The sequence below is a fragment of the Alternaria novae-zelandiae genome (genome assembly GCF_023758075.1).
Source record: "Alternaria novae-zelandiae strain BMP 2774 chromosome Unknown scaffold_7, whole genome shotgun sequence".
Taxonomy (NCBI): domain Eukaryota; kingdom Fungi; phylum Ascomycota; class Dothideomycetes; order Pleosporales; family Pleosporaceae; genus Alternaria; species Alternaria novae-zelandiae.
The window spans coordinates 754,568-777,735 of NW_026056967.1; the positions used below are offsets into that span (position 1 = coordinate 754,568).

A 23,168-nucleotide genomic window follows, 5' to 3' on the forward strand; every position below is an offset into this window, starting at 1 on the left:
TGTCACCAGTTTCATCTACACGGCATTGTCTTCCAAGAAGCCATCCTATACCAGCCCACGTCCGCGCTTGACTGAAGCTCAGAGACAGTCTTGCCGGTAGGGTCCACGTACTGCCTATAACCCTGTTACATCGCACTTCGGACAAGAGTGGGGATCACCGCTGGAAGGACTCTCATGCTGCATATTAACTGAACACTTCGGTTCGTTTGGTGAGAAGAGTAAGAAAATTCGACATGGCCAATACCACACTGTTGCGGGGACAATGCCCGCCGCCTTTCTATGATGTGTCGAAATTTGGATTCGACGGCTGTAAGTGGTCTAATTTGGATTTTATACAGTTGCTGACATTCATAGTTCTTGCTGGAAGATTTTGTGCGCCAGTTACACCAGGCAGTGAAATTATCTGCTGCTTGCCCTGTCCTCTGACAGACTTCCTGTACCCAGAAAGTAGGTACCTGGAAAGCCCACATCGAGATTCACGTTCCTAATCTTTTCTAGGTTTCAATACCGCCTATCGCGCAGCTGAAGCGCTCAATGTGGCTGGTCTCATCTGTCTGGTCATCCTGCTCATCACTTACTTGGTCTTGCCCGCCGAAAAGACTCGTCGACATTATCTCAGCTATTGTCTCATCATAGCCGCAATTCTCATGGCAGTAAGTCTGAACTCAGCCTACCCAGCCTGTATCTGCTGATCGACTTTAGCTTGGCTTCGTAATACCCTTTGGTGCTCAACCAGAGCAGTGCTACGATGAGATCACCCCAAACGATATGTACTCAAGTCTGACGTGTGCTTTCTCCGGTGCTTTCCTCATCTCTGGAGGTATGTCGATGGCAGTTTGGATCTTCATTCGCGCTCTCTCGATGCATCTTCAGATCTGCTGGGACGTCACGCCAGGACAAAAGTTCTTCTACTGGGCGCAAGGTCTGGGTTGGTCAGTTGCGGCCACTTTCTTCACCATCACTATCACGATCACTGGGGTCTCGTTCAGATTCGGTGACGTCTGCCACGTCAATGCCGAGCACTCAATGAAGGACTTTTGGGGTCCCTTGTTGGCCATTGCAGGTGCAGCTATGGTTATTCAGGTCGCAACGTAAGTCACTCAGGGGGAGAAAATGAGACGACATTACTAACATCGTTATCAGCTTCGTATACTGTATCAAGGTGTATCTTCAGAACATGTTCAGCGACGACAAGACCGAAACACAAAGCAGCGCCGGCCTCCCCTCTTACACGACCAGCATACGGAACCGATCTGCACGAGCTGTTTACCGGCGTGTTCGCAAAGTCCTATACCTGCAGTGGCGTGGCATAACGATCGTAGTCTTCATCCTCGTGGACGTCATCTTCTTCTCTATCGTTTTCATCTGGCTGAACTCCGTAACATCGCACGCCACTGAGGACCTCGACAAATTCCTTCCGTTTGTCATTTGTCTGGTAACACACGCCGACGAAGGCCCAGAGCCATGTTATGCACTCGGCCAATCTCTCGCTGTCGACCAATCTACAGTGACAGCAATCTTGATGATGCTGTCCATTGCCGGTCTTCAAGTGTTCTTCCTGCTTAGCCGATGGAGCATGGTGGTCGGCTGGCGAGATTTGATCAGAAGCAAGTTCAGCAAGAACCGCGAATTTGTATCCTTGGACGCCAGGAACCCCCAGGAGGATGTACGCCATTTCGAAATGAAGAACTTTGAGCCGAAATCGACAGCAGATGCATACTATGGTACTCCTGGACTTGCTAGCTACGCTATGGGAAACGAGCGATCGGACACCCCGGATCATTTCCAGAAAGAAACTCAGCGCGACTACAAGAGCCCGACACTGAGCTTTTCGACTCCAAGACCCCAATCACGGGCGGCTACTCATGTCGACTGGGACCCTAGATCATCCATGGCAAGAGGAGGACTCGGACTGCATCCTCCAGACTACGAATCTAAGATCTGAGCATGAATACAACAATTTTCCTTCGCTACACTCCATCACATAAGTGCTGAATCTGGGATGATCATGCTATGGGTATGAAATCAACCGTCTGATTTACCCGTCACCACACGCGAGCCGAATCTAGATTCCCGGTTCAGCGAGTTGCAGTCGCAAGACTAGCATACTTGGCCATGCACCAGCATATGGCCATGGGTCGCGACAGAGAATACGCGGTCTTTGCGCGAGACCATGATACGGATCAGCCTCAACGCAGCCATTCTCATGTCAATGAGTGACGCCATTCCCTTTTTGTCTCTGAACTATATGTCAGACCACTAGCTTGGCATCTCTGACTAGGTGTACTGCTGATATAGAGTTCAAAGACCTCCCCACAGACTCTATCGCTGATTCATCGCCAAAGGCGAACGAGGGGTTGGGCATCATTACATCCGCCTCAGTACACGTCGCCTTGTATGAAAGAATACATGGGTGTGTATGCAGATGACAGTCTGTCACTGTAACAGCAACAGTCTTGTCGCCTGGCTAAGGCCGTGGTAGTTCCTTTCTCCGGGTCGTTTCTTACTGTATTCTTACACATTTGTTCGTTGCACGGAATAGAACTCGGTGCAACTCATCATTCCCTGTATCATCATTGCAGACGATCTTCTCGCCCTTGTACGGAGTCGATCATTCGCATGTACCGGATTCAGCATCGCACGAAGCCACAAGCTCGTCGGCTCCCACGCTTGCCTTCCACGCGAACTTAAGACCCGCTTCTCTTGGTAGTAGCTCTACCATAGCTCACATATATAGCCAGTATAGCTGTCCTACAATAAAATACGTAAATTAAGAGCCGAACGCATCGAAAACCTTACTTTTACTCGCGTACCTCCACCCGTCCGCTGCCGCATGGATCGGCTGAACGTCCAATGCCGTTGTGCGATCGCTTTTGAACGGGCCGGGACCTGGCTTGTACCGGTAATATGGGTAAATTCGAAGCATATGATATGTCGATCTTGGCAGGGTCACAAGGAAGACGTCGCCGAGCAAAAAGAAACAGCCCAGAAAACGTGGTAATGGGAGGCACATCCTTTCCTCCCTGATAATGGATCCCTTGCTCGGTTCCATGAGCGACGTCGTGTTGAAGACAGACTTTGACTAGTCTTTCGTGTAATGACATGCGCACGCGGGATTTTGCGAACTTTACTCGATAACAGCGAATGAGCGTTATGCCGTGCTTACGCCCCATTCTTCACCATGCCATTGGGTCGCTATACCATTTTCAGAGGGATTCCTGACACCTCCGTACTCCGCACCTCTCTCCGCCCAGCAGCAGCGACCAGAACCCATCAATGCGATGCAGTCTTTCGACTCCACCTTTCGAAAAGAATTGTTTCCACTTCCGCGGCTGCAGGAGCAAGGCAGTCAGGTCACATTCACATTGCATGGTGGGAATGGATCTGCACTACTCCTTCCCTTTGCACATCCTCCTCAACAAAAGGCCCCAGTTTCCAGAACATCGTTCCCCGGGAAGACACGCGACTGACATGACGGAGGAACGTTATGGAAAGAGAAGGTCCCCCTTCCACGTGTGGGTACACAGGCGCATCTTGACAGCGGCCCCTTGTTTTTATCGGTATAGCCAAACGCCTCTTTAGGAGCAGGCATGAACGCGTGCTCGGCTCGAGCTGCAGGAACAGGTATCTGGGCCGCAGAGCGGTTGGCCTGACGTGACATGGGTGTTGCGTGGCCCGCGCGTCTCGAGGCAGGATTTATCCAACGGCTCGGCTCAGCAGGCCGTAAGAGCAACCGAGATTGAGGGCTGATGTGCCCTGGGGGGAAATGCTGGACGCGATAGCGAAGTCGGTATCTGCGGTATGTATTGACTTGTCAGACATGATAATTTCGGCACTTATAGCCTTACGTGGTGCGTCGTGGACGGTCCGATAGAAGAGTTGTCGACGAAGGCATGGGTTGTGGGAGCGACTTCGAAGTCGGACGTTGAGGCCCCACACGAGGCATGAAAGTCGACTCAGTTTCAGCTTGCGTGCGATAGATGTACGCAGGGCTCCTGACAGAGTCTGCGACCATGCTCCGTTTTCCATGTGCGCCTGAATAAGAGAAGTGGACCGGTCCGCGGAGGAAAGATTTGTTATTATCCGCGTCGCCTACAGCATCAGGCTCTCCCTTCGTACAGTTCGGCGTGATAGTCATGCAGCTCCACGTTCACGTACTGAAGGCTCTTTCCAGTCGCCCTCGAGCCTGCTACACACAATTAACGCCGATAGCACCCACATCAAGCATACTTTCTAATCATCGCAGGCTTGGAACAATACATGTCTCGACATGGCACTGGAATATGTCGTGTATGCCTTGACAGCTGTCGTGCACTAACTCAATAAAATCGACCTGCGATGTTGCACATTTCCACTGCGCTGTTCGCTCTTAAATCCAGGAAGCCCTTGCGCAGGTCAGTGATGAATATCCGATAGCGCATAGATTCTTAAGAGCGGATGTCAGTCGGTGCAATTAGCGTGGTGGTGTGACAGCTTCCACTGCTGGCTGGCGACTCCACTACATCCTGAATCCCAGACCGAGATTACCTAGTATTGCATAGCAGAGTGTGACTAAAACTCTTAGAATCAGCTTAAATTTAACGTCGCACAAGATGAGCTTTGAACACAGGCGCTGATGTCACAAACCCATTGTCCACATAAGCCATGTCTCCCATAACACCAGGCACAGATCTTTGAGCCTACCTAACTCTTACTCATACTTCCCCAGAAAGCGTTATTGGCAAATTTAAGTAAAGGAGTCGCAACAAATGGCACAAAAACGCGTGCGTGTTCTAGACTTTAAGGATCTAAACAACGTCATGACTTCAAGGGTCAGGGCGAAGGGGAAGGAAGGCGATACCCCACCATGTAGCGTACCTGGGTATACGTACCGACTCCATCCCCACTTCCATCGTCATTACCAAGCAACGAGGTACGACTTTCGACTCTCGCCATCGCCAACACAATCAATTCGCATATCGCATTGTACAGCTCTTCCTTAGACCCACAGTCCACACCCGATACTCGTCTGCAAGCTAGAATGGTCGCGATGGGAGGTGGTCCAGATTTACCGTCTCGAAATGCATCGAAAGAGAAGGAGCTTGTGCTGTGCGCATTGCACTGGCCTCAAGAGCTATGCGAGCGTGGCTTGAAAGTTCTCAGAGAAGCTTTTGACGATGTGGAAGTGAAGTACTTCCAGGTCAAGTGGGATAGTGGCAAGTCGGAGATGGACGCACCTGAAGGTTAGTTGGCAGTAGACACACACACACACTTGCAGAGTATTGGTTGTTTTGAAGAAGACGTCGAAACCGAGATGACGGGTTCGCGCGTTACCAGTCGTCCAACAAGGACATTCATCTGCAGCTGCAGAGCTTCCATGCTTCCCGCGATTATACCTGTTACACAACGTGGCTAATATCATCCCAGACGACATCAAGCGCGCAACCTATATTGCGACGCTATCCTGGCTCCCGGAATCCGCATCGTCCATTCCAAACACCAAGCTCATCCAATTCTTCTCTGCAGGCACAAACCACGTTTCCAGCCACCCAATCTACACTGACTCCAAGATCCCGCTATGCTCTGCCAATGGCGTTCATGGCCCGCAGATTGCCGAATGGGTCATCATGATGAATTTGGTGCACAGTCATAGCTACACTAAGCTTTATGACAACCAGAAGGACAAGGTTTGGGACCAGAAGGTGGGGCTGAGTGTCAGTGATCGGGTGGGGAAGAGAGTGGGTATATTGGGGTATGGTAGCATTGGTCGACAAGGTATGTTTAATCAACTTGGAAAAGACGGAGAGACACAACTTTTGCTAGCATACTTGCTGCATATGGAAGCTATGCTAATCCACTGCAGTTGCTCACGTAGCAAAGGCAATGGGCATGGACGTAATAGCCTACACAGCCTCGCCACGCAGAACCCCAGAGTCCAAGCACGACAACGGGTACATCGTCCCTGGAACTGGTGATCCCGATGGTAGCATTCCCAGCGCGTGGTACAGCGGAACTAGCAAAGAAGATGTGCACGAGTTCTTGAAGCAGGAAATCGACCTATTGGTGGTTGCTGTGCCGCTAACGTGAGTAACCAGCTCACGTCATGTAAAGAAAGACGATTCGATGATTTTTCACTAACACACGAACTAGGAAAGCGACAACGCATCTCCTCTCCACCGAGGAATTTGAGCTCCTGCATAAGTCCAACCCAAAGGGCACCTACATCGCGAACATCGCGCGGGGCCAAATCATCGACCAGAAGGCTCTCATCACCGCTCTGGAGAAGGAACATATTAGTGGTGCGGCCCTTGACGTTACTGATCCCGAACCTCTGCCTAAGGATGATCCGCTGTGGGATGCACCAAATGTCCTGATCACACCGCACTGCAGTGGAGCGTCAGATGCGTATGCCGACCGCGCGTTCCAGTTGTTGGTCGAGAACATAAAGCGGGACCGAAGTAACGGCAACCTGATCAACGAGGTGAACCGCGAGAGAGGCTATTGAGCCAGCACAACACCCCAGACTATAGCTCCGTAGAACATTCAATTCGATTTGATAGATCGATATAGGGTATCATAGACGCCCTGTGTAGACTCCAAGTAATAGACCATATGCCTAGTCGTACAAGACTCTCCTGCTTTCGTCTCAACAGCCAGAGCAGAGAAACGAGAAATTCGCGCAAACACCAAAATGTCCGTGTATCACCGCCTGAACAGCCCAGAGATCATGCCGCCAGCCAGGTTCCTCGCGAGACCCGAACCGTACATGGCGTTTGAGGCGAAGCCTGTCGCTTGGCTGAACTTGTCGCATCGGGAGAAGGCGAGGGTATTCGTGATGGTAAGGACGAGCGCGATAACTGTGACATACATGTTAGCACATTTCTCCTTCTCATATCCCTATCAAGAGAAAATGCCTCCACATACCAACCAGCGTCAACCAAATAAACTCCAAGCTGACGAGCGCGACAATCGCCAGCAGCACCCACAACACAGGCTGCGCATACAGCGCGAGCCAAAAGAAGCGCTTATCCGTCGCATTGATCTGGCGGCCCGTTTCCGGATCCAGACTCTCAAACACCCAGCGCCCGTCTCCCGTGTTGGCGTCGACTTCATTCCACCAGCGGAGGCCGACGAGGCGGCGGCCAGCAATGTTCTTGAGGTAGTAGAAGTCCATTGCAAGGAGCAGGATGGTGATGATGAAGATCATGACGAAGTTTGCGGTGAGGAGGCGGAGGCCGAGGAGGTAGACTAGTAGCGAGGCTGGGGGAGGGTTAGCTGTGAATGTAATGCACTGGGCATGTATGGAAATGGTGCCTGGAGCTTGGAGGTTGGGATAACATACAGATGCGAAAGGCGAGGAAGGTAAGCAGCGTGATGGGATGGCTGCTTAGTCTCCAGCTCAGCGAACCAGGCGCTGGCTCTTGTTGTGCGTTCTCCATGGTTTCTGGTGCCGTCGGGGTGTGCGTGGTGCTGGGGGAAACAGTCCGAGACGTGTGAAGATCAGCTTCACGTGGCTTTCTCAGGGACGCGTCGGCGATCGGCGTTTGGGGGGAGCTTTGGTGGAGCTGCGACTTCCCCGCACGTCATAGGCTAGCGAGAGTGCCCGAGGTGTGTAACGGCTATGTGACTTTCTGCCATTGAGGCTTATATACTTTTGTGGTTGAGGCAGCTATCTCGGAGGAAGTAATTCAGTCAGTTCTGAAGCAGCATGGCGGCGCCAATTATACGGAGGGCGTGCATGTACGGTATACCATCACCACTCCATTCACCTTCACATACCATACAAGCAGTTCCACCAGTACCATACTAACACTCCTCACAGTGCCGTCCTCCTCCAAGCGCATGCTCGAAAAGTCCTTCGCCATGACCGCCGACAACGTAACCTACGACCTCGAAGACAGCGTCGCCCCGCACATGAAGCCCGAAGCGCGCTCCAACCTCCGTTCCATCCTCAACAAGCCCCGACCCGCCGGGATAAAAGAGATGTGCGTAAGGATAAACAGCGTAGACACGGGCCTCGCGCTGGATGACCTGACGGAAGTGCTCAAAGGCGAGCACCTCGATGCCATCATGCTGCCCAAGTGCGAAAGCGCTGCAGACCTGCATTTCGTCACGGACGTGATACGGCATCTCTCGCCCGACCGCCATCCTAGTGCAGGGACACAAGGGAAGAGGGAGCCAGTACGCATAATAGCACTGATAGAGAGCGCAAAGGCGATCCAGAATCTGAGTGAGATTTGCGCTGCTTCGCCGTATATCTCGGGGCTTGTCTTTGCGGCAGAGGACTTTGCTAAGGATATGAGTCTCACGCGTACACCTTCGCTTATGGAGTTTTTGTATGCAAGGAGTGCGATTGCGACGGCGGCGAGGGCTGTCAGACTTCCTAGTACTATTGACTTGGTATGTACGAGCTACAAGGGCGAGCAGGGGCTCAAGACACTGGAGGAAGAGTGTTTGAATGGCAAAGGGCTGGGGTTTAACGGCAAGCAATGCATACACCCGAGTCAAGTCGCCGTGTGTCATAAAGCGTTCAGCCCTGGGGAGAAGGAACTCGAGTGGGCGACAAGGGTAGTCATAGCGGATGAGAAGGCGAGCAAAGCTGGACGAGGGGCCTGGACATTGGATGGCAAGATGATCGATGCGCCGGTCGTGAAGAAGGCGCATGCGATATTGAGACATGCTGGGATATGTGAGATGGATGTAAGCGCTGTCAAGGAGACATGGAAGGGACAGGAGCCTGAGTAGCTGCTAATGCATGTTGGCATCTTCATATTGTTCTCCTACATGATGACCGTGAGAGGACCGTATGGCTCTGATCTATACCGTAATCATGACACTGGCGTTCTTGTACCAGCTCAGCAAGGGGTTGTCACCATTCTTCGTCGTTGTCTCCGCAATGTCTGCTCTGCCGGCCATGAAATCTTCGTGTAGGTATGTTCGTGCGAAGCGTCCGGTTATCGACGTGTACATTGGTTCCATGACTTCGAAGTCAGTGGGGAAGAGTATGTCAAAGTAGCCTTGGTGCACCTGGGATGTATTAGTGGCTGCCTTATAACAAAACAGGAATGAACTCACAAGAGGTGTCGAGACGGGAATCATCTGCCTCTTATACCTCGTTTGCACAACAGGCGCATTGATACCCTCGACCGCATCGCCCAGCTTGTGGAAGTCGCTGCTAATCAACTTGTGGTTTGGAAACTTCTCGTACAGCATGTAGAAGAACTGCATCAGCCGCGTAGGGATGTACTCCGGCATGCTCATATTAGAGCGGAACGGTACCAAGCTCTTCAGGTTGTTCATGAGTCGCGAGCCTTGCAGCGGATGTGGGTATGTGGTACAGGCAGCGTGTCTGCGCTCGAGGAATTGGGTAACGAGGGGGTCTATGGTGCGCGAGTAGTATTCGAAGAGCTCTCCACGAGGATCTATGACGACGTGGGATTGATATGGGAGGCCTGTTTCGAAGTCGTACTTTAGGGCATCGTGCGCGAAGTTGTCGAAGACTTCCAATGCGAGGAAGTAGCAGGGTGAGGAGACGTATATGTTCCAGTCAAAAACACTGCGATTTATGATTTCCACTTTGTCAGAGTGACCTCGCGCATATGCTGAGTGTCCTAGACCCTTCTGTTGCAGGTCGGCCAGTTGACTGGAAATTTCGATGATCTTGAACTTGGTGCGCTCGTACACGTCTGGGTGCACATCCCGTATGAAGTCGAGAATGTTCAACATCATTGTACCGTTACCCGCGCCCATTTCGTATATGTTCAAATCATGGTATGGGTAGAAATTGTACTTGTAGTCCTCGACGAGATAGCGCGCGATTGCTTCTCCGTAGTAGGGCGAGAAGAGTTCGGTCGGCGTATGCCAGAGCTGGCGTAGGTCATTCGGTTCTTGGTAATCGAGATCGTCTTCGAAGGCAGTATAGCGGTGCCGCAGCTGCTGGAAGAACTCGTGCTCAGAGCCCATGGAGTTGAAGTCGAATGGATCGCCCGGAGAGAAGATGACGACTTGCTTGGAGAAGTAGCCGTAATTGGGGTTGTACAAGCTGTCTTTGAATCCATCAGTATAGTACTACACCACAGGCAAGATTCCCAACCTTCTATAAAGTCGCGCAACAACATCTTGACTCTGCGCGGTCTTTCTCTCCTACTCCGCAGCATGTCCGCTGTGACCATTGGGTATCTCTCAAACTCTTCCGTCCTCTCGTGCGGAAATGCATTCTTCCTCGGCGTCCATCTGCTCTCGCGCTTCGTTTCTCCCTCACCCAACCGTGTGGCCTTGCCTCGTCTTTGGTGGTGTGGTATGCGGGCGCCTGCGAGCGCTGGTCGAGCTCCGCGGGCAAGACATTGCGACGCTCGATGCGAGAACAGCTGGCGGAAGAGTTGCGTGGCGAGCGGCGAGTCCATTGGCGCCAGGGACAACTGTCACGAATGCGTTGCGACAGCAGTGGTGGCTGTGGTCTTCCGCGCGAATGCACGTGGTGAGCTTTGCGGGCAGCCGCGCCAAGACGGGGATACCACCAACTCCGATCGCGTCAACTCTGCAAACTGCACGCCACAACTCCTGTACTTTCCAAAATGTCGGATCGCTCCAAGTATTATTTCTTGGGCGCTTTCCTGTTGGGGATTGCTCTGACGACTGCATACAATAAGAAAAGGTTGATAGAAGGGACTGATGACGCAAATCAGCTTCTCACACAGCAGCAAAAATGGCTATCGCAACTCGCAAAAATTAATGATCTGGAAACGTTGAAAAAGAGCTTACTAGAATTCGGTGGTGGACACGGCGCAGTCAGCATCAAGGAAGGCATCGAAGGATGCATAGGCGACACGCCCCTCATCAAAATCAAGTCACTTTCGGAATTCACGGGATGTGACATACTTGCGAAAGCTGAGGTAGAGAACGTACATGAATTTGGCTCAACGTTAGCTAACGTGAGCAACAGTTTCTCAACGGAGCCGGCAACAGTCCAAAAGACAGAGTCGCTCTAAGCATCATCGAGATGGTAAGAGAAGACTCTACTCCGCCTCCCGTTTATATCATTTATGTTTGCTGATTCTCATACCAGGCTGAAGAGAAGGGTCTTTTGATCCCACATTCTGGTGACACCATCTACGAAGGCACTGTGGGGAGCACTGGCATATCATTAGCCGCTATCTGCAGAGCAAGAGGCTACAAAGCACACATGTACGTCGTCATCTGACTCAGAGGTGTGTTGGCTGACAAGCGAAGCTGCATGCCAAACGACATGGCAATCGAGAAGTCAGATCTCCTGCTGAAGCTTGGTGCTGAAGTAGAAAGAGTGCGCCCGGCGCCTATCGTGGATCAGAAACAATTTGTCAACCTCGCACGATCGCGAGCAGAAGAGCACACTGCAAGTTTCGAAAAGCCGGGGAGAGGACTGTTCGCCGATCAGTTCGAAACGGAAGCCAACTGGCGCGCACACTACACTGGCACGGGACCTGAGATCTATGAGCAAACTGGGCGTCGTGTGGATGCTTTCGTTAGCGGCGCTGGCACCGGAGGAACTATCTCTGGAGTAGCGTTGTTCCTGAAGTCCAAATTACCCGACATCAGGGTCGTCCTTGCGGATCCCCCTGGCAGCGGCTTGTTCAACCGCGTCAAGTACGGTGTTATGTTCGATCCCAAGGAAAGAGAAGGAACGCGGCGGCGACACCAAGTGGACACGATCGTTGAAGGGATCGGCATCAATAGAGTGACTCACAACTTCGACGTTGGTAGGGAGCTGATCGACGATGCCATCAGGGTTAACGACGACCAAGCAATTTCCATGGCGCGCTGGTTGGTTGAGCACGATGGAATCTTTGTTGGAAGCTCTAGTGCTGTAAACTGTAAGTTGTGAAGCGTTCAACAGCAGACGGCACTGACTTATTGAAGGCGTCGCTGCCACGAAACTTGCAAAGACACTTGGCCCTGGGCATCGCATCGTCACCATTTTATGCGACAGGTAAGACAATGTCTCAAGACTCCGAGGATGTACTGACTCCTTCACAGTGGAGCAAGGCACTTGAGCAAGTTCTGGAAAAATACCGAGCCAGTTGGTGGCGCTGAGAACGATGTGTCTCTCCAAGCCATTCTCGACGCTTGAGGCCTCCTTCCATTAACGCTATCTGCCTTCAGATACCTGACGCATCCAAGGCCTTCATTTCCATTATCTAACCCCACCCACAGTTTTCGAAAACGAAGAGGTTGACAAATTCACCGCTGGTCGTGTCTGAAACGGAGCTGTACAGCGGCGTTCAGATCGTGAAAGATTTGCCAACGCATCACAATGTCAGCCAACACGCCACCGCATCCTCAACAAGGGTGATCAGCCCCCGCCTTCATCAGGCACTACCATCACTACCATGGATGCGCAACATTGTGCAGTAGCAGCCTTCCATCATCCACACGGAGACAATGGACACGTGACAGAAGAAAGACAAAGGTTCTACTCTTCACGAGATACTGGGAGTCAGAAGAGCAAGTCTTGAGCGGCGGTGTCTTAACAAAGAGCAAAGCTCCAACAAAACCCATTCTTCTGACAGCCGCCACGCCCGTTTGTGTCGCCTTTATATACTACGGCGACCCCTCAACCCTGCATGCTACACACTCCCGGCTGGTTCATACCAAATATCGTCGCACACGTCCTCCCGCAGCAAACTTTCTCCATTCAGCAAGCCCTTGCCTGACCAGAATCTCTCTACCAAACGAACCTATGCCTAACCGACGCATGAGCGATACAAACGGAATCAACAAAGCAATAAGTCCTACATCGAGCATTGTGCAAAGGCGAATAGCAAGAAAAATGTCACCATGGAACCGCAACCCAGCCCTCACAAATAAAATCGCCGAAATGCGCCTCACCATCGCCCCCATAGTGCACGTGGAGACAGGGATACCAGCACCCGAGTTCCCCTCTACAATGCTCGATCTCTTTCTCCTCACCGAAGCGCAACTCGATGCGCTAGCCGCCTACTATTCCCAAACACATTCAACAGATCTCACAAACCAATACCCACAGACAATGAACTGGCAACAACCCTTCTTAGATGCCAGCGATACTTTGCCAGAGAACTGTAAACTAGGTGAGCTGGAACGATTAAAGATCAAGATGAGGATGTTTGCGAGGTTCATTGGTATGAGGGGTGCGGATACACCGCGGTGGGAGTATGATCGTCAGATTGAGATTTTGAGGAATAAGATCCAGAGGAGGATTACGGATGAGGAGGAGAAGGTGCTGAGGAAGTTTTATCAAGGTCCTGTTAGTAGGCCATGAGGGCTTCGAAGGGTGTCGGGCGTGCCGGTCATGCGTGAGGGTGAAGGGTGGTCGCAGCTTTGTTAGAGCGTTGCCTTGACGAGCTTCGTATATGGCAGCAATACATCCCCTTAACTCTAACTTCCCGTGCCCCAACAATAGTGATCAGATTGCAGCAATCCGTGGACAGGGTATTGGATGTGTGTAATTCTGGTAGTACCGAATTTCAACCATGGGTTCGCAAACCGCAAAACCATTCCATATCCCTCACACAATAGCATAAAATACTTCCAACACCAAACTTAACACTCCTCATCTCATATAACCAACATACCATCCACACCACCATGAAGCTCCGCATCACCATCCTCCGCCTAGCCCTATGCGCCGCCGCCACCGCCTCCGTGCACCTATCCGAATCCCAGCTGCGTCAAAACCCCGACACAATCCCTCTCGCAGATCTCGAACCCCTAACGCCCCTCAAACAGGTAAGTCAAGAACACTAAATCCCCCCCTGCATGAAAAAATCTCCTAACAAAACCTAGTGCTACAACTACTGCATGGACACGCTCAAGTACAAGGCCCGCCGAGGCGGAGAGGGAGATTGGAATTACATGCGCTGCTTGAAGGCATGTAAGGAGGATCCGAACGCGAGTGGGACCAGGGTAAACGTCTGAGCAATTCTGTGGGTGTGGTTGTGGACTTGGGTGTGCTGACGGTGGTGTAGTATGCTGAACAGCCTACTGAGACGTGGCGGGCCATGTTTGTGTTGCAGGCGAAGGACTGTGAGCGCGTGGCAGATGAGTTTATGAAGGAGCATCCGCGTGATGTTATGGATCTTCCGGAGTATCTGGAGCGTCTGGGGTGTTGAGAGGGGTGGGGTTTGCGTTGCGATCGAACGTCACGGGGTACCGAGGCGCATGCATGTTGTAGCTTTCCAACGAGGCGTTTAGGGGCTCTAACAATCGAATACATCCACCCACCAAAGTGCAAGTTCGATGACGAGCGTACAACAAACCACATGGGTGTCTAAGCCCAGAACACTCACTCTTTTCCATACGGTGTTCTTCTTTGGCACATGGCCATCGTCTGATTGCTGATTGTAGACGCGCGTCTTCGAGATGTTGAGCGTTCTGATGATGGCTCATTGGATAGGGTATGGAGTTCAATGGATCAAGCCATCAATCAAGGGTTCAGGGACTACACCCCCTCAACGCTCTCCGCATTGAAGCGATCTCACACAGGCCCTTCAAAAGGGTCCAAATCTATTTAAATAAGCAGTTAGCCGCGAACCTTCAGAAATCATCTCCCTCAACATGAAGCTTCTTACCAACATCCTCGGTGTTGTCTTGTGCAGTGCCGTTGCCGTCACTGCACAGGCATCCGACTCACAGCAAATCCCCGACATCGAAGTTCCGAAAGCCCAACCCAGTATCGACGCGCTCCGCGAGAAGGTTACCTGCCAGGTGAGATTGAGACGTATATTCCAGTAACATCCAAAGTCTGACACGGTGTAGTGTATCAGATATTGTTTTGATGGAGCCGCCGGAGTAGACGAAGATCCTGATGAGTGGGATAGTGCGATCGGTTGTGCATACACATGCGGCACAATGAAAGTCCCAGACGATGACTTGGAATACATGCTTCAATATAGTTGGAAGACGGAGGGGCTTAGTAGGGTCAGTGCCAGGATACATCCTCACCAGCACGAAAACCTTCCTTACTCAGCGCAGGCACCCAATTACTTGCGCAAACGAGCCTCTGTAAGTTCGCACCAAGGATTACGTTCATCCCGGTGCCGAATTCGATGTACTGACCAAATGACAGTGGCTGCGGGATCTCCTTGATGCGGACATTCAGTATCCGTCTGCGGACCAAAACAACCAGTACAGACACGTTTTGGAAAGTATCGAGAACTTGAAAAGGCAGTTCACTTACTATCCGACAAATGAGATGGGAGAACTGGAAAGAAAGGCGAACTCCGAAGAAGATGTCAAGCGAACTGCCGCGCTGAGTGATGGACCGTTTGAGTCGATGCCAGCAAATGAAGGCACTGACGCTCCATCTTTCAGAGATCTCCTTGACAGGGACAGTGATTCGCCGTCTATGGACGAGGACGAGGATGCGGAATATGCGGAATTTCTGAGCAGCAATTGGGAAGTTGCCGAGAAGATCAATGCCTTGTGGAATACTGACAAGATGTACGTGGTGGAAGTCCCGGGTAAGACAGGTTCATCGTCAGAGGGTTCCAAGCGATATTGGTTGCATACGTATGACGGTCGGAGATACGGGCCGTACGACAACAAAGATCTTTACTACCATTAAGATGCGAAAGAGCCTTCTGGTGGCTCATCTCGCGTTGACGGAGGGGTGAAGTGGGTAGAGCGGATGTTCCAGATCATTTGTAGTACCTCCGGGGTGGTAATACTCTCCAGAGCAACGATAGCTGAACCTACATCTACTCCTGGATTGTGCAATGTACCACCATGCATGTGAGGCCGTGTATGCCAACGGCAAACCTTCGAGGCCGATGATAAAGAGCCGCAGCCGAATCGACCACCTCACGCTAGCCCTCCGGCAGAACTATACCTCTTCCGTCCAAGCACCAAACCGCCAACGGCCCGGGAGATCGACAGAGCATCGGCAAAGCTTCGCTCGCGTTCGCCCATCACTCACCAGCACGTCGCCAATACTGCTCCTTCCCCGCTCACGATGCGCCCGAGTCCCCGGGTTCTCTCACGCCACCACCGACCATCGTGAAAATGCCACCACGCGCGCGTCCCCGTCACCGACCCTTGACCATCGCGACCATCTGCGGTACCGCGTCGCTCATCCTACCCACCGTCACGCTCATCCGCCTCTACACCATCGCGGCGCTACCCGTATACTCGCTCATCTACGCTGGCTTGATAAGCGGGGTGACGTTCCTCTTCTATGGCTACGATAAGATGCAGGCGCGGAATCTGGAGTGGAGGGTCAAAGAAGTGACGTTGCATACACTGGCGATAGTCGGAGGGTGGCCGGGAGCATTGGCAGGCATGCACTATTTCCAGCATAAGACGAGGAAGGTGAGGTTTCAGGCTGTGTTCTGGGGGATTGTTCTGGGCTGGGAGGGTGTCGCGTGGCTGGTGTGGAGTGGTGGGGTACAAGTTGGATGATGAGGGATTGGAACAAGTCTATCAAGACGACGGGGAAAGATTTCATTAGGGATATGGGAGGCCGTTATGAGAGTCATGACGGTCGTGAGAGTACGGTGTAGACCGGCTCGGATGGTATACAAGGAAAAGGCCACCGCGAGAGGAGCCACAAAGGAACCACCAAACGCCTACCGAGGGGTATGCCCAACATTTCTCCTCCGCTATCGTGTCGCTACTCCATTTCCTTCCGGACGTCCCTCTGAATCTTCTCCTTGGATGCGATAACCCAGCCCCGGAGACACTCAAGCAATGCCCTCAGACACGCCTTCACCACCTCCTAGTGGAACCGGTCCGAGATCTTCTTCGATACGTCCTTCGTCTGGTCCCAGACTTGGGTCGCCGCTCGGACTGTACAAAAAAGAGGCATTAGCGACCGGTGAGCGGAGATGTGAGTCTATCAGCGCTTTCACCAGCTTGCTCTCCAATGGGGTTCTGCATGGCGCCACCCGCGAGGTTGCTGATGCCCTGCTTGAGGTTTTTGACGTCTTCTTGGTCGGTGGTGGGGATCTTGTTGATCTGGTCTGGGAGATGTCAGTGTTTGCTGAGTGGTGTTTGTGAGTATGGAAAGACCCACCCTTGGCCATGTAGGACATCTTGTTCTCGCCCATGGTCTGGAGGGCTTGCTTCTCCATCTTGCGCTTCATCTCCGGGGAGATTCCGAAGAAGTAGAAGTAGCCGGCGGCCAAGGCGATCAAGCCAGCGAGGATGGTGAAGATGCCGATAGCCATAGTGGAGACTGTGCGGTTGCTCGTTTGTGTGAGAGTTTGTGAGGAAATTGGTGTGTAGTGCTGCTACAGAGGAGATTTGGCAGAATAAAGAAGTGATGTGCGTGGTATGGTGGGTGTTTGTCGATCAAGGCCCAGATTATGTAGACGGGAGGGCATGACGTAGGAATTCCACATGCAAACCTGCGCGCGTTGCGACTGCGGGACCAAACGAGCGGTTCCTTCTTGGCATGAACTGGGCCCTACCTGCTGTGGCGCGTGCATTCTGAGAGCATTGAAATGGTCGCGTCTCCAAGCTGCAGTAGAGTCATACTGCGAATGCAACTGTGCATTGTCTAGCGGCCGTTGGTGTCGGCATACTAGAGCAGACCATTAGGGAATATACGAAAAGTACGGCCTCTTTCGTACCAGAAGAGAGATTAACTGTTCGGCTCTTGAGGATATGATTAAGAAGCTGCGAGCAGAGAGATGTCTATGCTTCGCGAGTCAAGATGACAGTCCCTGTTGAGCCTGCCCGACGCGTGTATACTGCAACAGAACGTGTATGCAATGTCCGCCCACTCATCTGATAGTACGTGGTAGCATCAACCTGTGTTCAATTGAGCCTGACAAATATGGCATGGAGAAAGCGTTGAGGGCTGCTGCTAGGTTTTGAGCCATCCGCTGGCGCTGCGCCTCAAAGGCTCAAACCCTGGAGGCCGCGAGGCGGACACGAACATCGAATGCGCCTGCCCCACAGCCAGGCTAGGTGCTACTCCAGCAAGCCTTCCAAGACGCTCGACCTTTGTTGCTGACCCGGTCCAATTCCGTGCCTCCTTTTCACGACTTTCCTTTGCAGCCTTGCCTTTTGCTCCTAAGACAGCATTGCTACCTAACTGTTGTTTCTTACCCCTCACCCACCCCACCACCAGCTGAACGCGCCTGATAGGCACCCCATATCTCACCCTCAGCCTGAGACGACGCTCGCGGCAGTCGTATAACTGCTTACCAGCTCGCCCATCATGAGTTGTACTTCCCTCCCTGCGGTGCGCATTGCCATATCCAGGACTGACTGCTGGTCTAGTGACAAACATGCTCAACAAGCTGCACGGCCAGCCCGACAGCTATGATCGCAAGTCTGTATCCTGCTGCCCTGCGCCCCGACGTGTACTGAACATGCCATTCACAGATCACGATACCGCTTCGGAAAGACACTCGGCGCCGGAACCTACGGTATCGTCAGAGAAGCTGACTGCCCCGAGGGCAAGGTCGCTGTCAAGATCATCTTGAAGAAGAATGTGCGCGGCAACGAGCAGATGGTGTACGATGAGTTGGAGATGCTGCAGCGCATGAAGCACCCTCACATTGTCAAGTTCCACGATTGGTTCGAGTCAAGGGTATGCGCGATACGGGTCCCTTCTGTGGGACTGTGGAGCTGACACCTGCCAGGACAAGTACTACATTGTAACCCAATTGGCGACGGGTGGAGAGCTCTTCGATCGCATTTGCGAGAAGGGCAAGTTCACAGAAAAGGACGCCGCTGAGACAATCCGACAAGTACTCGACGCAGTCAACTACCTCCACAAGAACAATGTCGTTCACAGAGGTATATTCTCCGCCTCGGATCGGATGCGACTACAGCAGCTAATTCCGAATAGATCTCAAGCCAGAGAACCTGTTGTACCTCACACGCGACGCGAACTCCTCCCTCGTACTTGCGGATTTCGGTATCGCCAAGATGCTCGACTCGAAGAGCGAAGTCCTGACCACCATGGCTGGCTCATTCGGATACGCTGCTCCTGAGGTCATGCTCAAGAAGGGTCACGGAAAGCCCGTTGACATGTGGTCCATGGGCGTCATCACATACACACTGCTGTGCGGATACTCGCCGTTCCGGTCAGAGAACCTCGCGGACCTGATTGAGGAATGCAAGAACGGTCGCGTCATCTTCCACGAGCGCTACTGGAAGGAAGTGAGCCCGGAGGCCAAGGAGTTCATCAAGAAGCTGCTAGAGCCCAACCCAGACAAGCGACCAACCAGTGAAGTACGATGAAGCAGTCAGGGTCTGTTGGAATGCACTAACAATACTAGGCTGCCCTCAAACACGTGTGGCTCAGCGGAAGCACTGCTACCGACCACAACTTGGTGCCAGAGATCAAGGCGTACGCGGCAAAGGCCCGTCTCAAGCGCGGCATCGAGCTCGTCAAGCTTGCCAACCGCATCGAAGCGCTCAAGATGCAAGAAGACGAGGAAGAGGATGTACCAGGCGAGGCAGACGTGCCCGCCAACGCGCGCGAGGCTGCCGGCGAGGCCATTGCATCGCATTCCGAGGACAAGAGTCTGGCAACCAAGGAGAATGCAGACACAGGCAAGGGACCCGGACGCCTAAGCAGAATCGCAAAGGGCGCAATCTTCCGGGAAGTTGTGCTAGCCAAGGTGCGCGAGATGAAGGAAGCGGAGGCGCGAGCAGAGTTCGAGAAGAAGGCGTCGGAGCCGGTGCAGAAGTGAGAGAGAAGTTCTGGACGACTTTCCTTGTTTCTGGCGTGATCCTACAAACATGTTGAGTTTGCTGCAGTATTAGCGGAGGTCTCGTTTCCCAAGTATACCCCTGGAAGATAGCGACCAGGCCCCACTACCTAGAAACAGTTGATTGGCTGAATTTGATTGTTTGAAGCGTGATGCTGCAAGTTCCAGTGTTTACTATTTGCCGTGGCCATGGTGTGGTGGAGGACGCATCTGGTGATGCAAGCGGACCGTGCGCGGGGGCTTGGCAAAACTGGGAAGCCTAGATTGAACACTGCGGCGCGTCCACCGGGTTGACGACGGAACGCGCATTTCACTGCACCGCCGCCACGATCCCTACACGCCTCGAGACGCTCGGCAAACCACTCAGTCCGACTACGCGATCACGATTCAACCGGAAATGGAGAGCGCGGCCAAGCGCAAAGCCGCGAGTGCTGCAGCGGGCGACCACGACGGGCGCCCTGCGAAGCGACAAAAAGGGACGGTACGTGCAGGCTGTGGTGGTGGGCGATGCATCGTCGGGCGTGTCCTGGAGATGGACGAGGCGTGATGGGCGCGTTGCGGGATGCTCCTTAGTCCACCAGCGCGACACCTGGGGGGTTCGACGACCAGGCCATCACCCCGTCGGCCCCTCATCAATCCTCAACACCACGCGCGCGCCGGCGATGCACTCAGCCATTGCGGGAATCCGCTCAAACAATAATGGGAACAATGCTGACAGGAGACCGCTTCCGTGCAGGCCGAGACGCCCAATTCCCGATTAGAGACGGTTGAGTCGACCACGACGGCAGGCTTGAAGTTCCTCGACAGCTTGAAGCAGGCCAAGGACAAGACGTACGTGACGCCCTTCTGACGCCTGTCGCACTGGCAGCTTCCATACTCCTCAGTGTGCGAACATACGAACCCCCACTGACAGCTTGCAGCGGACGCCCCATCGCCGTCCACTTCCTCACTCTCCCCGATAAGGTATGTCCCCGTTGCGCTCCCTCTATACACCAGGTCCACTGACAATTGCATGCAGGCCGAAGTGCCCGACTACTACGAATTCACGAAACTGCCCATTGCTATTGATACCATCGAGAACAAACTCAACAACGGCGAGTACGCGTCCCTAGCTCAAGTCGAGAGCGACTGCAAACGACTGGTCAACAATGCAAAGGCCTTCAACGACAAGAACTCCGTCATATACCAGGATGCCGAGCGTCTACGCAAGACCGCCTCCAACTGGATGGTCAAGCACAATCCCGCCTACCGTGACGGCAACTATGTCGCAACAGCCACCCCGATCCCAGGCGAAGACAACTCCACCCCGTCGAAACCTTCCCCCCGCGTTACCTCGACCCCAAGAACCGCCCACGCACATACACCTGCCACGCAAGATACAGCCGACCGCCCTCGACGCGCGGCCGCCATCGCGGCGTCGGCTACACCAGCACCGTCAAAGTTGCGACAGTCGGCGTCTGCTGCGCTGGAAGAGGACGATGATAGTGCTGATTATGCAGGCAAGACATTCCAGCAGGCACAGGAGCAGATTGTGAGGGAGATCCTTGATTATGAAGAGTAAGTTGCGTGCTCCGTGCTCTAATACCAGCCAGCTAACGCCCTTCAGCCAAGGACTGCAGATATTCCTGCCCTTCCAGAACCTCCCGTCGCGCAGCTTGAAGGACTACTACCAGCTGATCAAAGACCCCATGTCGCTGGCCGCCATACAGAAGAAGGTTCGCGGAGTAGTGGGACGCGAGGCTCCGACAGGCCATACATTGTTCAAGAGCTGGGACGCTTTCGAAGAAGCCTTCAGTCTGATTTGGAAGAATGCCCGTATCTACAACGAAGATGGTAGCGACATCTACAACCTCTCGCTCGAGCTTGAAGTATGTATATCGTCTGCATGCTCTCATACCTGAGTACTGACCGGCGTAGGAAATCTTCAATAAGAAACTCGAAGAAGCCAGATCCAAAGTCAGCGAGCCAACGCAACCGAAACTGAAGCTTAACATGTCCAGCGCCGCAGCGGCTCCAAAACAGCAGCTGAAGCTGAAGCTGAAGCCGAGCCCGGGATCAGAACGTAACACTCCAAGTGCTCGCGATTCTGCGACGCCCGGCGTCATTGTTGACAACGACGCCCTTCAGCGACAACAACGACATGTTCTCGATAGCGTGGGCAACCGATTATCTCAAGCCCCACCCGGGAAAGCCGCGACGCCAACAGCGCCTGCCAATCCGTTTACTGGACCGAGAGGTGGTGCTTCGTCGATTGCACCACTCTCTGCCGCCCAGAACAAAACCGCAGGATCACCGCCCGCCGTCAACGGTGTCAAGCAAGACGTCCAATCCCCTGCCCTGAGTGCCATCAGGCCGGCCAGCACCGCACCGGATAGCCAGGCTGCCCGACTAAGCGTCCCAGCGCAGACTCCACATCCGAGCATGGCCCCTCCACAGAGTGTGTCTCGCCAGGCAAGCGGCAGTCCACATCCGAACGGTATTGGGCTGCAGAATGGAAATCACGTTCCCTCATTCCAAACGCCAACTTACTACGCGCCTCCACCAGTAGCCCGCGTAGATAGTTTCAGAAAGGTACCACTCAAGAGTAAGTGTACCAATCCTGATTCAAGAGATCTTCCATTAACAAACGCAGGCGTCGACGAAGCACTAATACCGAAAATCACACTCAACACCCACCCAGCGCTTAACCCGTCGAAGCCATGGTCTACGAGCATCCTGGCGAACAAACAAAAAACCATGTACAGTGCCACGATGGTGGTCGCACCATCCAACTCTTACATTCAAGTTGTACCCAAGGTCCCTATCGCGCTTACAAGCCGGATGTACCGCCTCTTTGTCACTGTGAATGGCAATAAGACACTCGAAGCGAATCGTGTTCCTGTCACGGCAGGCATCAACGGCACAAGCCCAAGTCCCAGCTACGAGGGTGGCAAGAAGAAGGGCGAGCCACTGTTCGAAGCGAAACTCGTAGCTGGCGTCAATCGTATCGAGGTTGAGATTGTCGCGGAGAAGGAGCGCAAGGTTCAGTCTGAGAGTGGCACTGCAAAGAAAGAGGATGTCGAGATTGAAAAGTGTACAATCTTCCTACATTTACCTCGGCAACCGACGCATTAGGCATCCGACGTCTTGGACAGGGCAGACCCTGGATACAAATGGTTGGACTCGCTCGCGTCATGGTTAGACGCTCACATTGTTTCTTGAACGCCTGGGGTATTGGCGTTTACCATTGTGGTGGCATCAGCATCAGGATGACAGGAGTTACGGTGCTTGCTTGCTTTTATTTCTGGCGGTATACCTGAGATTGGAGCGTGTTGTCAAGCTGGGAGAATGGGAACGGGATAACAGAGGATTGAGACTATGGGGGAGGAAGCGCGATGTAAAATTCCGCGTTGTAAGAATAGGGCCTTGTCGATCGAGACGTGCACATCTATCTACCTAGTTTCCTTGAAACGAATTAAATATTTTAAAAACATAGCCTCTGCATGGGTTGGATGGTTGTGCGTGCAG

The 23,168-nt window shown here is 52.9% G+C and overlaps 12 protein-coding genes across 12 annotated transcripts; 9 read left to right on the top strand and 3 right to left on the bottom strand.

Annotated features, from left to right (window-relative positions):
• Nucleotides 1-647: 647 nt before the first annotated feature.
• Nucleotides 648-1,945, top strand: J4E88_004258 (uncharacterized protein; the record flags this gene model as incomplete). Its single annotated transcript, XM_049397905.1, is given in 4 exon segments — nt 648-653; nt 703-820; nt 836-1,091; nt 1,144-1,945. 4 exon segments carry the CDS (start codon nt 648-650, stop codon nt 1,943-1,945), a joined length of 1,182 nt encoding a protein of 393 aa, XP_049256350.1.
• A 3,075-nt stretch (nt 1,946-5,020) lies between these two features.
• Nucleotides 5,021-6,484, top strand: J4E88_004259 (uncharacterized protein; the record flags this gene model as incomplete). Its single annotated transcript, XM_049397906.1, has 4 exons — nt 5,021-5,222; nt 5,407-5,754; nt 5,843-6,062; nt 6,130-6,484. 4 exons carry the CDS (start codon nt 5,021-5,023, stop codon nt 6,482-6,484), a joined length of 1,125 nt encoding a protein of 374 aa, XP_049256351.1.
• Nucleotides 6,485-6,681: 197 nt separating this feature from the next.
• On the bottom strand, nt 6,682-7,418 carry TVP23 (Golgi apparatus membrane protein tvp23; the record flags this gene model as incomplete). The annotated part of the gene is made up of 3 exons (XM_049397907.1): nt 6,682-6,836; nt 6,904-7,239; nt 7,322-7,418. The coding sequence occupies 3 exons, from the start codon at nt 7,416-7,418 to the stop codon at nt 6,682-6,684; spliced, it is 588 nt and encodes a 195-aa protein (XP_049256352.1).
• A 299-nt stretch (nt 7,419-7,717) lies between these two features.
• Nucleotides 7,718-8,724, top strand: J4E88_004261 (uncharacterized protein; the record flags this gene model as incomplete). The annotated part of the gene is made up of 2 exons (XM_049397908.1): nt 7,718-7,724; nt 7,802-8,724. The coding sequence occupies 2 exons, from the start codon at nt 7,718-7,720 to the stop codon at nt 8,722-8,724; spliced, it is 930 nt and encodes a 309-aa protein (XP_049256353.1).
• Nucleotides 8,725-8,796: 72 nt separating this feature from the next.
• On the bottom strand, nt 8,797-10,382 carry J4E88_004262 (uncharacterized protein; the record flags this gene model as incomplete). Its single annotated transcript, XM_049397909.1, has 3 exons — nt 8,797-9,006; nt 9,055-10,025; nt 10,073-10,382. The coding sequence occupies 3 exons, from the start codon at nt 10,380-10,382 to the stop codon at nt 8,797-8,799; spliced, it is 1,491 nt and encodes a 496-aa protein (XP_049256354.1).
• A 171-nt stretch (nt 10,383-10,553) lies between these two features.
• J4E88_004263 (uncharacterized protein) lies at nt 10,554-12,085 on the top strand (the record flags this gene model as incomplete). The annotated part of the gene is made up of 6 exons (XM_049397910.1): nt 10,554-10,871; nt 10,922-10,981; nt 11,045-11,163; nt 11,209-11,828; nt 11,875-11,944; nt 11,992-12,085. The coding sequence occupies 6 exons, from the start codon at nt 10,554-10,556 to the stop codon at nt 12,083-12,085; spliced, it is 1,281 nt and encodes a 426-aa protein (XP_049256355.1).
• A 609-nt stretch (nt 12,086-12,694) lies between these two features.
• J4E88_004264 (uncharacterized protein) lies at nt 12,695-13,255 on the top strand (the record flags this gene model as incomplete). Its single annotated transcript, XM_049397911.1, has 1 exon — nt 12,695-13,255. One exon carries the CDS (start codon nt 12,695-12,697, stop codon nt 13,253-13,255), a length of 561 nt encoding a protein of 186 aa, XP_049256356.1.
• A 326-nt stretch (nt 13,256-13,581) lies between these two features.
• Nucleotides 13,582-13,911, top strand: J4E88_004265 (uncharacterized protein; the record flags this gene model as incomplete). The annotated part of the gene is made up of 2 exons (XM_049397912.1): nt 13,582-13,722; nt 13,780-13,911. The coding sequence occupies 2 exons, from the start codon at nt 13,582-13,584 to the stop codon at nt 13,909-13,911; spliced, it is 273 nt and encodes a 90-aa protein (XP_049256357.1).
• A 344-nt stretch (nt 13,912-14,255) lies between these two features.
• Nucleotides 14,256-15,559, top strand: J4E88_004266 (uncharacterized protein; the record flags this gene model as incomplete). Its single annotated transcript, XM_049397913.1, has 5 exons — nt 14,256-14,259; nt 14,516-14,700; nt 14,752-14,913; nt 14,968-14,997; nt 15,062-15,559. 5 exons carry the CDS (start codon nt 14,256-14,258, stop codon nt 15,557-15,559), a joined length of 879 nt encoding a protein of 292 aa, XP_049256358.1.
• A 1,238-nt stretch (nt 15,560-16,797) lies between these two features.
• J4E88_004267 (uncharacterized protein) lies at nt 16,798-17,159 on the bottom strand (the record flags this gene model as incomplete). The annotated part of the gene is made up of 2 exons (XM_049397914.1): nt 16,798-16,952; nt 17,006-17,159. The coding sequence occupies 2 exons, from the start codon at nt 17,157-17,159 to the stop codon at nt 16,798-16,800; spliced, it is 309 nt and encodes a 102-aa protein (XP_049256359.1).
• A 998-nt stretch (nt 17,160-18,157) lies between these two features.
• Nucleotides 18,158-19,643, top strand: J4E88_004268 (uncharacterized protein; the record flags this gene model as incomplete). Its single annotated transcript, XM_049397915.1, has 6 exons — nt 18,158-18,164; nt 18,220-18,271; nt 18,325-18,532; nt 18,585-18,741; nt 18,794-19,179; nt 19,227-19,643. The coding sequence occupies 6 exons, from the start codon at nt 18,158-18,160 to the stop codon at nt 19,641-19,643; spliced, it is 1,227 nt and encodes a 408-aa protein (XP_049256360.1).
• A 415-nt stretch (nt 19,644-20,058) lies between these two features.
• Nucleotides 20,059-22,775, top strand: J4E88_004269 (uncharacterized protein; the record flags this gene model as incomplete). The annotated part of the gene is made up of 7 exons (XM_049397916.1): nt 20,059-20,142; nt 20,398-20,492; nt 20,582-20,624; nt 20,680-21,218; nt 21,268-21,529; nt 21,579-22,245; nt 22,294-22,775. 7 exons carry the CDS (start codon nt 20,059-20,061, stop codon nt 22,773-22,775), a joined length of 2,172 nt encoding a protein of 723 aa, XP_049256361.1.
• Between the last annotated feature and the right edge of the window lie 393 nt (nt 22,776-23,168).